The sequence below is a fragment of the Temnothorax americanus genome, unplaced genomic scaffold (assembly GCF_048541705.1).
Source record: "Temnothorax americanus isolate GAGA-0224 unplaced genomic scaffold, ASM4854170v1 Scaffold26, whole genome shotgun sequence".
Lineage (NCBI taxonomy): Eukaryota > Metazoa > Arthropoda > Insecta > Hymenoptera > Formicidae > Temnothorax > Temnothorax americanus.
In genome coordinates this window covers 717,617-730,013 of record NW_027509401.1, presented here as the reverse complement: position 1 = coordinate 730,013, position 12,397 = coordinate 717,617, and the positions used below count along the sequence as shown (strand labels likewise).

General features: G+C 38.6%; 2 protein-coding genes across 3 annotated transcripts; both read left to right on the top strand.

The window, feature by feature from the left end:
* The first annotated feature begins 522 nt into the window (after positions 1-522).
* Dnalig4 (DNA ligase 4) lies at positions 523-9,127 on the top strand. Of its 2 annotated transcripts, none has more exons than XM_077409297.1 (12): positions 523-735; positions 4,389-4,634; positions 4,980-5,137; positions 5,248-5,522; positions 5,693-6,007; positions 6,268-6,574; positions 6,738-6,867; positions 7,159-7,416; positions 7,628-7,840; positions 7,933-8,235; positions 8,338-8,583; positions 8,710-9,127. In XM_077409297.1, the coding sequence occupies exons 2-12, from the start codon at positions 4,470-4,472 to the stop codon at positions 9,055-9,057; spliced, it is 2,718 nt and encodes a 905-aa protein (XP_077265423.1). In that variant the 5' UTR covers positions 523-735; positions 4,389-4,469; the 3' UTR covers positions 9,058-9,127. The 2 variants fall into 2 exon arrangements, with proteins under 2 accessions (XP_077265423.1, XP_077265424.1); XM_077409298.1 differs by having other exon boundaries at positions 524-735; positions 7,652-7,840.
* Positions 732-4,378, top strand: LOC143899210 (general transcription factor 3C polypeptide 3). The gene is made up of 4 exons (XM_077409296.1): positions 732-1,379; positions 1,465-1,659; positions 1,748-3,636; positions 3,728-4,378. Exons 1-4 carry the CDS (start codon positions 931-933, stop codon positions 4,006-4,008), a joined length of 2,814 nt encoding a protein of 937 aa, XP_077265422.1. The 5' UTR covers positions 732-930; the 3' UTR covers positions 4,009-4,378.
* Positions 9,128-12,397: the final 3,270 nt, after the last annotated feature.

Genomic DNA, 12,397 nt, shown 5'->3' with positions numbered 1-12,397 from the left:
AATATAAGGAGAAACAAACTCGCGGAACGAACGCGTCAAAATCCGTTGTCAACGCGGATACAGTATACTCCATCAAATTTCGGAGCTGTTTAATCACATTGAAAAAAAAGCTTTTAAACATACTCTTCGATTACTTTATTATTTAATAAAAGTGGCAGTATAATATTATAGATCCAAACATCATGTTGATGGTTATTATGAAGTATATCTTATATGCAAGCCAGGGTACATACATAGGCTGCGTTAAGTACTGTGGCAGTGAATATCGAAACGCAGCCATACATACATACACGATAATAGCGGATTCCGCTTTTCCGTTCAAACGTGCGGGATTCAACTCGCGGAAACGCGGAATCTAGTTACTATTCTGTTCCGCGCTTCCGCGTTTCCGCGTTTCCGCGCTCCATGTAATGGCACCCCCATTGTAGAGGAGGCGGAAAGCGGAAGGCGGAAGGGTTCTGTTCGGGGCCGCTAGGGACGCGCAACAGTCGCCAGTCGCTATCCATGACGAATACGTGCCACGTGGTCTACGCTCGTTGTGGACGTTGTGCAACGTTGTGGTCTATGCTTTAACCTGGCTAACCTGGCTAACCTCAACCTGGCAGTCCTGGCACCTGGCACTTTCCGATTCCAAAAGACGGGGCCGGTCTTCTCATTAGGCGATTGATCGATTTATCACGTATAATTTTTTCTGCTTCTTTCGCACATTTTTCCCGTAGAGAAATTTTACGGCAGGTAAATATCAGCAATGTAGCCACATTCGTTTTATCTCATTGTCAGCGAATCTCTATGATAAGTGTATGGGTATCGGTATGTAGCGATAGCAAAGTCAACGCGATAACGTTATTTTCAAAATGCACTTATAAAATATTAGAACTGTCTTACGTAACATTGACATAAAAAAGCCGGCGAAGCGTATTTACACGCATTATGGAGCGTACGGCGAGCGAAGCATCACGAAACATCAGCATCACCGTGGAAGTGGTTGAAAAAACTGCGGTGGAAGCGGAAAGTGAAATGTCGACTGCCGATGACAGCCTCGCTATTAGTGCGAATAGTAGCGTGGCACCGGTGATAATTGAAGAATTGGACGAAAGTGCCATCAGCTCAATGGACATGGATATAACGGAGTTTGTCGAGGCAAAGGCGTTGCAAATAAAAGAGGTGACGGACGTTATTCCAAATTCTTGTGCATTCTCTCTGCCGTGTACGTACAACAAGGATATCGTGGACGCGGAAGATCGGGATACGTCGCTAACTGCCGACGAGGAAGATCGGTTAACGAAACAGTTCTTGAATGGCGAGTTAACGTTTAGCGAATATTCGTCGAGGATGGATCAGGATATAGATCTGGAGACGATAGAAAGCGACGCGTCCAGGTATGGCTAAAGGCCTTTCATCTTTTAATCATTTTCACCGTTGATTGTTGATTCGCAAAAATATTACATTTACGTCTACTTTTAGAAGGACCCGCGGATTCGATCACGTCGCCGTACAAAAGATGGTGGAACCAAAGCCGCACAAAGCAAATAACGTGCGTCAGAAGAGGAAAAAGCGCGTTTTGCCGCCAGTTTTGCAAGGACTTATGGGAGAGGCAAATTTAAGATTCGCAAAGGGAGAAGAAGAGTTAGCGGCTCAGATATGCATGGAGATCATTAGGTAAGTTCTCTCTCACGGTTCTGTCGCGTAATACGCTTGGTTAAAATTTTTACGTACTCGAGAGCTGCTCCACCACGTATTCTTTTAGGCAAGTACCGAGCGCTCCAGAACCGTTTCAGACGTTAGCTATGATATATGAACATGATCAACCAGAGAAGTCGTTGCAATTTGCTTTAATCGCTGCGCATCTTAGCCCGAAAGATGCGGATCAGTGGGTAAGATTAGCTAACTTGTCATTGGAAAGCGGCGATATGAAGCAAGCGATTACTTGTTACTCTAAAGCGATTCAAGCCAGTCCGAGGGACATAAGTTTATACGAGACGCGAGCGCACCTCCTAGAACAGAACGGAGATAAAAAAGCGTACTTGCGAGGATATACGAAACTGATTCATCAATTGGAAGCCGAAGATGGCGAATATATAATGAAATACGCAAAGATATTAGCCAAACGTTATATGCAAGAGGATAACAATGAACAAGCGCTAGAAGCAGTCGAGACTATTTTTACCAAATGTCCCGATCTCATTACGTTAGAAGAGGTTAATATCATGACTGACGTGCTAATAGCGCTGAAGCAATTTAACAGATGTTTAGATATATTGGTCAAGTATACAAATATTCAAGTACGGTATAAGAAGAAAGAGGAGAGAGAAAAAGGGACAACGGCCAACGATCCCAAGTCCGAGAAGGAAGAAGAAGAAGAAGAAGAAGAACGTAGTAACGCGAAAGGAAAAGCTACGTTAGCTCCGTCGAGAAGCGAAAATAGTGACGAAATAGAGTCTTGCGACGTACCGGATACGGTGGTTGTCGACTTGAAAGCCAAATTTCTCATAACTCTCATCGAATTGGATTATATTTCGATAGCTGAGAACGTGTTACCTAAATTTTACATGCGCGAGAATCCAGAGATTTCTGGAGATCTCTTTTTAGACGTAGCGGAAGCATTGATGGGCAAGAAGGAATTTCAGCGTGCCATGGTTTTGTTGGATCCGTTGGTTAAAAGTTCGAATTTTAGCTTGGCCGCAGTTTGGCTGAGACACGCGGAATGCTGGGTTGGTTGCAATAATTTAGATAAAGCCATAGAATCTTACGAAGCCGTCCGAAGGTTATCGCCGCAGCATTTAGGCGCACGATTAGCTCTAGCCAAACTTTATAAAAAGTCGGAGCATTACGATAAGGCGATACGAGTTCTCTATCAAGATCCCGACGCCGATACCGTAGATCCTGATGTTCTGTATCAAAGAACGCTACTGCTCTTCAAAGTTGGAAGATACGAGGAATACTTTTCCTCAGGAATGTTACTTTTCTCAAGACATTGCGTTAATATAAGAAGAAAGGTCGAATTAAATGCATTGGCACGCGCAACGGGTGTTCGCCAACGGCTCGATAGTCTGCAACTTCGTCGTTTGTCTTGTGGGGAAAGGTTGGAAGATGAAAACGCCCCGACGTTTATCGCTAATGCGAGACCGAGCGAGAAAAATGAATTTCTACTTTTCCTACAAATGTGCAAACTGGCGTGTAAATTAAACAAGTATGGTTTCCTTCAAAGATTATGTTTCACCGCTCTGACGTCAAAGAGATTTAAAAAGAGGAACTCTCATATCATCTTTCTGTGCTTGATTTCTTGCATTCATAATAAGGATTCGTTCTACGGATACAATATCGTCCGAGAATTCGTACGCGTCTGTCAAAGGTCCAACTCGTGGAACTTGTTAAATATAATCATTCAGAGAGCAGAAGATTTGAGGCATAACAGATTTATAATGCGATTACTTGGAAGAGACGTGTTTTCATATTTGCATATCATGCATGCAAACAACTGTCTCGTTTCGGGAACCTACAAGTATGCTCTAAACGGCTATATGTCTCTTTTTAAAGTAGCACCTAGTGCACTGTTAGCCTTGTTAATAGGCGTGACGCAATTACAAATGGCATGTCAAAAGATGTCGGCTAAGAAGAATCAGCTTGTAATTCAAGGTACGCGTGCATTTGGACAACATTCAGCATACGTTCTTCTTTCTAAGATATATTTTTCCAAAACGTTCCCTTCTGATCTTTATCTTTTTAGCGCTAGCCTTCTTCAAGAAATATATGCAATTACGCGGTAAAGAAGGTCAACAAGAAACTTATTACAATATGGCACGGGCGTTTCATCAAATTGGTTTATTACCGTCTGCGATTCACTTCTACAAGTTGGTTCTGAAGGAAGATCCAGGAGATTTAGTCGAACAGCATGCGAATCTTTTGGACCTGAGAAAGGAAGCAGCTTTCAATTTGCATCTCGTCTATCTGCAATCCGAAAACCATCTTCTTGCTAGAATGTGTCTCGAGAATGATATCACGATATGAATACAAAACTGAAATACACTTTGAGTCGTTCAAAAATGTGCGATAATTTATATATATAATTTCTGTTTATTTAATAGATATATGTATATGTGTGTACGCGCGCGCGCGCGTCAAGTATAGAGTGCTGTAAATTTTACAAGATATATGAAACTTTTTTTCTAACAAAACACGCATGTGTTTATTTTTCAACTTGTATTATGTTTAATCTTACTCGCTCATCGTACAATTCTTCTTTCGAAAGAGGACGGAGGATCCAAACTCTCTTTACAAGACAGTCTCACTTTATGCACGTTACGTTTTTAAGTGCATCTTTGCTGTCGCTACGTGTGATTATATGTGCGCAACATGGTAATAACAAAGTATATAATTGTTTTTTCAAGATGACGAAAAGAAATTCCATCTTTTAAGGGACACCAGGTTAAAATCCAGTCGATTTAAAGATTTTTCTTTAAAGTAGAATAATGACCACTGCGTTAGAAGCTAAGATTAAATTTAAACAATTATGCGATACATTGGAAGGTATTGCCAAGGCACATGAGGTAAAAAAGAAAGAGAAAATTTTGCAAACGTTCATCGACGAATGTCGAAATATCGGCGACAAACTGAAAGTAAAATATCCTGAATCGGTACGTACTATATGTTATATATGCCATTGTGTATATGTGTTAGGACGTGCGTGTAGTTTGATGCAAAAACTAATTAATTTTTTTTTTACTCGTGAGAAACTTTTGAGGAAGCTGTCAAAGGTTCTCTGATAAACAAGTCTTTACGTCCAAAGAATAAGAGACGTGAGATAAAATCTATACTCCATATTCTATATTCTAAAAATAAATTCAATATTATATAGATATATAATATATTTTTAATATTTTATATTTAACGCGATAAATACGCTTGCGTATTAAAAATTTTATTTCATTGAATTTTAATTATGTCGCGACTTCATTTTAATCGGTTTAATTTTGTCTTAGGATGTATCGCTCTATCCCATATTGAGATTGATCCTACCCCACCTCGAACGACAGCGTGGACCGCATAATTTGAAGCAAGCTTCGCTGGCAAATCTTTACGCTCACGTATACGGTTTTGCACGAAATAGCGACAGTTATAAAAAGTTGGCAACGTACCGGTCAGTATCTCGTACGTGTACGCATTAGATAATCGATGAGACCGTACCGCGGTGATCATCGTGTAACGACCGGAAGAACGTCTCTCAAAGGTGCACGGATCGTATTTTAGAGAATGCACGCCGGGCGACGTTGTAGGAACGGATTTCGCTGACCGAGCTTATTACGTATTGGATAAAAAGTTACCTCGGATTGGTAATGGATTCACGATCGCACGGATCAACGCGTTCCTCGACGCTATCTCTGAGAGAAACGTAACGATGCAGCAAAAAGTTGAAACGTTTAGAGTACTTTTTCGACAAATTACGGGATTCGAGATGAAATGGCTGACGCGTGTCGTCCTTAAAGATTTACGACTTGGCATAGGAATGCAAAGAATACTGCACAGTTCGTACAACTTATTATTCGTTAACTAACAATAAATAAAATTTATCAACAAAATGATAATGGTATAAGTAGACACAATGTATAGGGTATTGGAATATAAGCATGTCGCGGGTCGAATGTCGCCGTGGCGGCACATTGGAAGACTAATCGCGATCCATTTCTCTTTCAAGTCTATCATCCTGACGCGAATGATAAATTTCTTGTAACGAATGACCTGCGCGAGATTTGTAACCAGTTATACGACCCTAAGATCAAATTAAAATGCGGCATACGATTATTTTCGCACTTTAAACCGATGCTCTTGGAGAGATGCAACATCGAGAACATCGGCAAGTTATTTCGGGACAATGACTTGTACTACGTACAAACTAAATACGACGGCGAGAGGTCGCAACTCCATATGAAGGATGGAACGTTTAAATATTTCACGCGTAGAGGATACGACATTACAAATAATTCTGGATACGGAAAAACTGGATCTTCGGGTATGACAACGATGAATATTCCCCAAACTAGATGATATAGATTCATACAGACTGTGTAGAGAAAACTCACTCGCTTGAAATACGTCACTTGCTCGATTCACGTTGCTCAAATCATTATTACGTGCCGCTCGTGGATCGCTATCGACGCCGATTCGATAGGTATTAAACGCGGCTTTACCTCGGCTATACATATACATGTATATCATTCTCAAAACTGTATAGTAGGCTTAGTAGGATTAATATTTCTGATATTTCGATAGGTTTCTTAACCGCGGTATTTACGCGGTGTTTGAATCCGACGTGTCATTCTTTTATATTGGATGGAGAATTGATGGCTTGGCATAAAGAGAAAAGAACATTTGGTACAAAAGGTATGAATCTCGACGTCAAACATTTGTCGGCAAGTAGTCGTCATCAGCCGTGTTTCGTCGCGTTTGACGTGATTCTCCACAATAACGTCTTACTTGTTGATACACCTTATAAAGAGAGATTAAAACTTCTCAACGATATATTCACTGAAGAGGAAGGTTCTCTACGTGTATGTCGATCTACTTTAATTTCAAACAGGTAGGATATTACGGAAGCACACCGATAGTGTGTTATACAATAAGATTATTCTTTGTAACGTGTATATCTACATGTATATATATCTTTGTAGAATTGTTCTTTCTTATATGAAACGATTTTTTAAGAAATAACGTTGATTAATTATTATGACTTTTATCGCAAGGGAGGAATTGATAGAGACATTCAATACATGCCTTCGGAATAACGAGGAAGGACTTGTTGTAAAGAAATACAATATGAAGTATAAACCAAATATCCGAGATGGCAGCGGTTGTTATAAAATTAAAGCAGAGGTAAAAGTTTTGTTTTATTATAGCATTGTTTATACCGTTAATTTGACTTTTTGAAAAAAAATTTAATTTACCGCAGAAAGGGAAAGGGGGGAGGGGAGAGAGAGAGAGAGAGAGAGAGAGAGAGAGATGCGTGTTTAGAAAATAAAACATTTAAAATCTACGATACATATCCATATTGTTTTGTCTATTGTTTTCAACCAAAATGTATGCATCTGTGATCAACCGTAATAATGATATGGACAAAATTCGAAAGTAACACAATTAAGTGAATTAAGATATATTGTATTGCAGTATTCCGACAATTTAGTACAAGATATAGACCTTATCATACTTGGCGGCTATTACGGGGAGGGCAAATATACAGGAATAATTAAAAGCTTTATGATGGGCGTTGCCGTTCCAGCGAACAACGAAGGAGAAAATCCGTCGCAATTTCTCTCTATCGTATCCGTAAGCACTGGAATAAAAGATGAAACGTTGCGTCATCTTCAAACAAAACTTACGCCATATTGGATCAAGGAACATCCTGAAAATATCATGGGCCCCAAGGTAAACATTACGTATCACGTATTATTTTAGGCGAATATATTAGGGGAACGTATGTTTCTCTCGATTTATTACTTACGTATCTACTATTTGAGATTCAATACATCATACTTAATACACACAGATTTAAAATTAACGTTATATATTACTCGTTATATTATTATGTTATTTACGCACTATAATAATGTATTATATATTTACGCGTTTTATGTAGATCTGTCAATTATATTCCTTACAGGGAAATCAGCCAGATGTATGGATTCATCCAGAACATTCCATAATTTTAACGATACGAGCGACCGAGATGGTACGCAGTAACGACTATCCAACAGGGTACAGTTTACGATTTCCTAGAGTTGTGAATGTGAGGACAGATAAGCCATGGTACAGTCCATGTACTACTTTCGAACTCTTATCGTTGGTCAAAGTATGTAAATGCCGCTAAATGATAAATTATGCGACGTTACGAAAATAGCTACCGTGGCTTACTTATAATTTACAATAATCTCATTATTATAGGATGGAGGAATGATTCAGAAGTTAACCAAGCGGGAAGCCACTGTGTATGATATCGACCAAATACCAGTCTCTAAATTACGAAAGACAAGACAGAGTCGAAGTAAATCAATTGAACATGACATGTACAACGAGCGAGTAGTACCACTCACGCGACTATTAGACAGAAAAGAAATTTGTGTAATTAATGGCACCGATGACGTACCGAAAGAGCAGATTGAAGAAATACTGCAGCAGCATAGCGCAAAAATTGTTCAGAATCCCATGAATACAACTTTCTGCGTGATAGTAGGCACGAATAGAACGGTAGGAAATATATAATATATTTTTTTTCTGCTACGTTATCGCGCAACTCAAGCTTGAATACATGCAATAGTTATCGAACTAATAGAACAACGTCCTTTTTAGATACGAGCGAAGGAAGTTATAAACGGTAAAAAATACGATGTTGTAACTTTGGATTGGTTTAAACGTGTCACCACGCACGCCGACTGGGCTTCGTCAGACATTTTTTTACCGTGGGAATTGTTATGCAGTCGGGACAGTACTAGAGAGAAAGTTGCAGAAAATTTTGATGAGTATTACGACAATTTTTTTGTTGACGCAAACGAAGAAAGTTTAAAGCGTTCACTCGGCAAGATGACGATTTTCGAGGTACTTGAAATTATTTATTTATAATGAACGTTTATTACTATATATATATATATATATATATATATATATATATATATAAATTTATATATAAATTATCGCATTAATCTACGTGTGCAAATTATTTAGCTTGCAGACAACCAGTTGACCAGTGAGCAGGAAAAAGAGATGGACAAGGACGTATTCGGGGGTCCATCGCCTTATTCTCTGTTTAGAGATATAATTGGATTCTTTGGGAATCGATCGTATTATGCTAACTATAAATTCCGTTTTATGTCAGGTACAGTTAAAGACCAAATTGATAATTCCGTTACGCATGCGTTTGTAGAAGACATAAGCGATGAGACATGCACTGTTGTAAGAAACGTGACGGCACGCGAGCAAACATCTATAAAAATTGTCAAATGTAAATGGATCGAGGAATGTTTCCAAAATGGCCGAATATGTGAAATTACAGATTACCTGATTGATTATTAAAGATGTACATTGGTATCTGAGATGTGTGATAAAAAAACAAATATAGCAAAAGTTTCACAACTTGAAGAAATGTTACATGTGTATTTTCGACGGAAACTTGCGATATATTCATAGGATCGTTTTAACTCACATTTTCGTGAAGCACTGAGAAACTAGGTACTAGACGGAGTGACAGTCGGACAGTTTGCTCATTTAACATCTTCTCGTTTCGAAATATTTCTTCTCGACTCGCGGCTAGGAGCCGCTACCCTTGCCCAGCCTCGTTTTATTTCATCGGAATGCGCGCAAAATACGAAAGGGACGCAGCTGCGCGACGTTCCCCTTACAAAGCCTGCCATTCAGTGAGATCTCGCATAGATTAACGTCGCGAGAAGAGCGCGCGGAAAGACTCGAGGTGCCATCGAAAAGTTATCAACGAAATTTTATATTTCCATTGATATTTCATCTGTATACGCTTCACGTTCTTTACTATTTTCAGCCTCTAGATTTTTATTTCAACAATCATCGTTTTAAGAATAATTTTGGATTGGCGTAAAAGAGAAATATAAAACATAAAAAGGAAGGACTCTGCGGGTGTTGATGTAAAACAAAATTCTGTGATGTAAAACGAATAATCTTTGAAGAAAAAAAACCGATTAACTAATGTGAGAAAGAAAAAGAGGGAGAGGAGAGTGGGGAATGAATATTTTATATTTCGTTGACATCAACGAGATATTGATAACATCCTACGTCATATGCGGTTGATGAAAATATATTAAATATGTGTGTTTAATATATTAAATATGTATATATTACACACACACACACACACACACACACACACATCGTGCGGTCAAGCCAAGCGGCCATCTCGTTAGCAACGAGGAGGTGTCTCGTGTCTACGAGGTCAGTATAGATAATATACGAATATGACTGACGTTCTGCCCGCGCAGGATCTACTTATAGACTCTTCACCTACAGATGGGACGCGTATTAATCGAGTTTCGGATTTTCGGAGCGTGCGACCATTGCAGGCATGTCACTCTCCTACAGTATGCCGACGTTATTCATAGACGTTCTCGCAGCTTACTCGCTAACTTGCCACGTATATACATAAAGATACACGTAACTGTTGCTATCTATTATGCATAATAGCACGATTATGGATAATGGCTCAACGACTACTACGTTGTGACTTTACGCCTCAAATCGTTGACACGTACAATTCGACAGATTACTAATTGAAACATACGCGACGTCCTCTATTCGACTATGCATAGTTTAACGCGCCTTTTGCTCAAAAGGTACGACACACGTTTCAAAACTCGCATATACAAATACACGTAAATATAAAGTACGCGTGTCTTTTAAGTAATTTCAACTAGTCTTGCGTGTACGTGAGGCAAGTACGTGACACGTTTTTTTTCTTTTATACAAGTCACTTTTATAGCAAAAAATGTGTGACGTGCGTCTTCGTCAGTTTTAAAATTTAAACTTTTGTATTTTGCTTTTGTATATATATTCACACAAATTATCTCTACGCTTTTATTATTTGACACATTGACGATTAGTGAATCAATCATCAAGGAATAATTTTGAAGAAAAGCCATTCTTGCGAAGAGGTCATCTTTTCTTCAGAAAGTAATACTCCCTAGCAAAGGACTGTCGCACGTTATCGCGCTTCTCTTTCTTAGCAAGAATTTCTTCTGGTGCAATAATGACTTTTCGGGCGAGACTTCTTATGGTTAACAAGATTATTTGAAACCGCCGGTGCCACATCGTCGTCCTGCGTCCTAATATATAATAGAGAATTACTATTTACACACACACACACACACACACACACACACATATATATGTTGTCCATGTATGAGAATATGAAATTAAGATTATCTTATGTTAAAACATAAACCGTATTCTCTGCCTAATGCAACGTAACTGCAGGAAACTCACAATCGCACTGGCTTGTTGCATCCACATAGGTAACGTTTACTTTGCATCCTGCATTGAGTAAAAAGATACAAATAACAGTATTATTTTTTTAAAATAATCGTAGGATCTTTTTGTTTATTTTCTTGTATTAGGATTTTCAAAGAATTTTCAAAGTTTCCAAGAATAAATAAACTGAGCAAACTAGTGACGAAGAAGAAACCTTTAAAAAGCTGATACGTCGGTTTAAAATATACTTGGTTCGGTTGATACAGATATATTTTTAAGACTTTACTCTTCCATCTAAATTATCCATATTTCTCTTTAACGCTAAACTATAGACACACAGGAAGTAACGCTCTTTCACGTTGAGTAAACGTCTCTCGCTAAGATATCTCATCCACTTACCCTTTCGCACATTTGCATCTACTCGGCCATTTAATGTATTAAGACGTAGTACTGCTCGTGTTACATCGATTTTGACAATTATCGTGATATCGCCGGTCATACGAAGCGTTATCCTTTTGTGATTTTCGCAATCTCAAGATACGCTTGTGTGTGTGTGTGTGTGTGTGTGTATTTGCGCGCGCGTGTCAGCGCGCTTATATTTCTTTCATTTATTATTACTTTCTAGATTGTAAGACACTATTCCGTGAAAGAAGGAAAAAATTTCTATACTCTATAGTGAAATGAAAACTTTGGAAAAACGTGCGCGTATAACCAGTGTATGTGACTCACTTTTCGTTTTTCTCCCTTAGTAATTTTCTCATTCTAATGTCGCACACGCAACTTTTTTTCTCACTGTTGGATAAAAATTATTGCAAGATTACTTTCAACATCACTATTCCTCGTTTTGATTCGGCCTACATGTTGAAAATTCTCTCTCTCTCTCTCTCTTTCTCTCTCTCTCGCTCGCTCTTACTTTTTTTTCAAGAAACTGACATAAAGAAATAATAGCCCGGTAAATCCGATAATAAACTTTCCAAGATACCAAGTGAGATTGGTCGTGCACGTCGGCATCGTGAGTATCTCGGTTCGGAATTCCGTGTCAACAGCTTAATTTGCTCGATACTATTCAATATTTAGATAAGATTGTTTAGGCTCTTTGTTCCCTTGTGCAATTTAAAATCCACGTTGTAGGAAACACGATTACAAATATACGAAAACAAATGACAACGTCGTCTTGGCTTGTCAAAAACCTTTAAAAAAAGCTACAGACTACAGGCGCTATCTATTATAGTTTATTCGTTACGTCGTAACGTAACGATACATTTGCGTATTCTTTTGATATATCGACGGGCAATGGTATGTATATTAGATCCTATATGTATATTAGTAATGTATGCGTATGTACATACATATATGTGCCAGTTGTGTGTAACACGTCACGTCAAAGAAATTTGATGCAAATGCTATCGGCGTGTCTCGCATA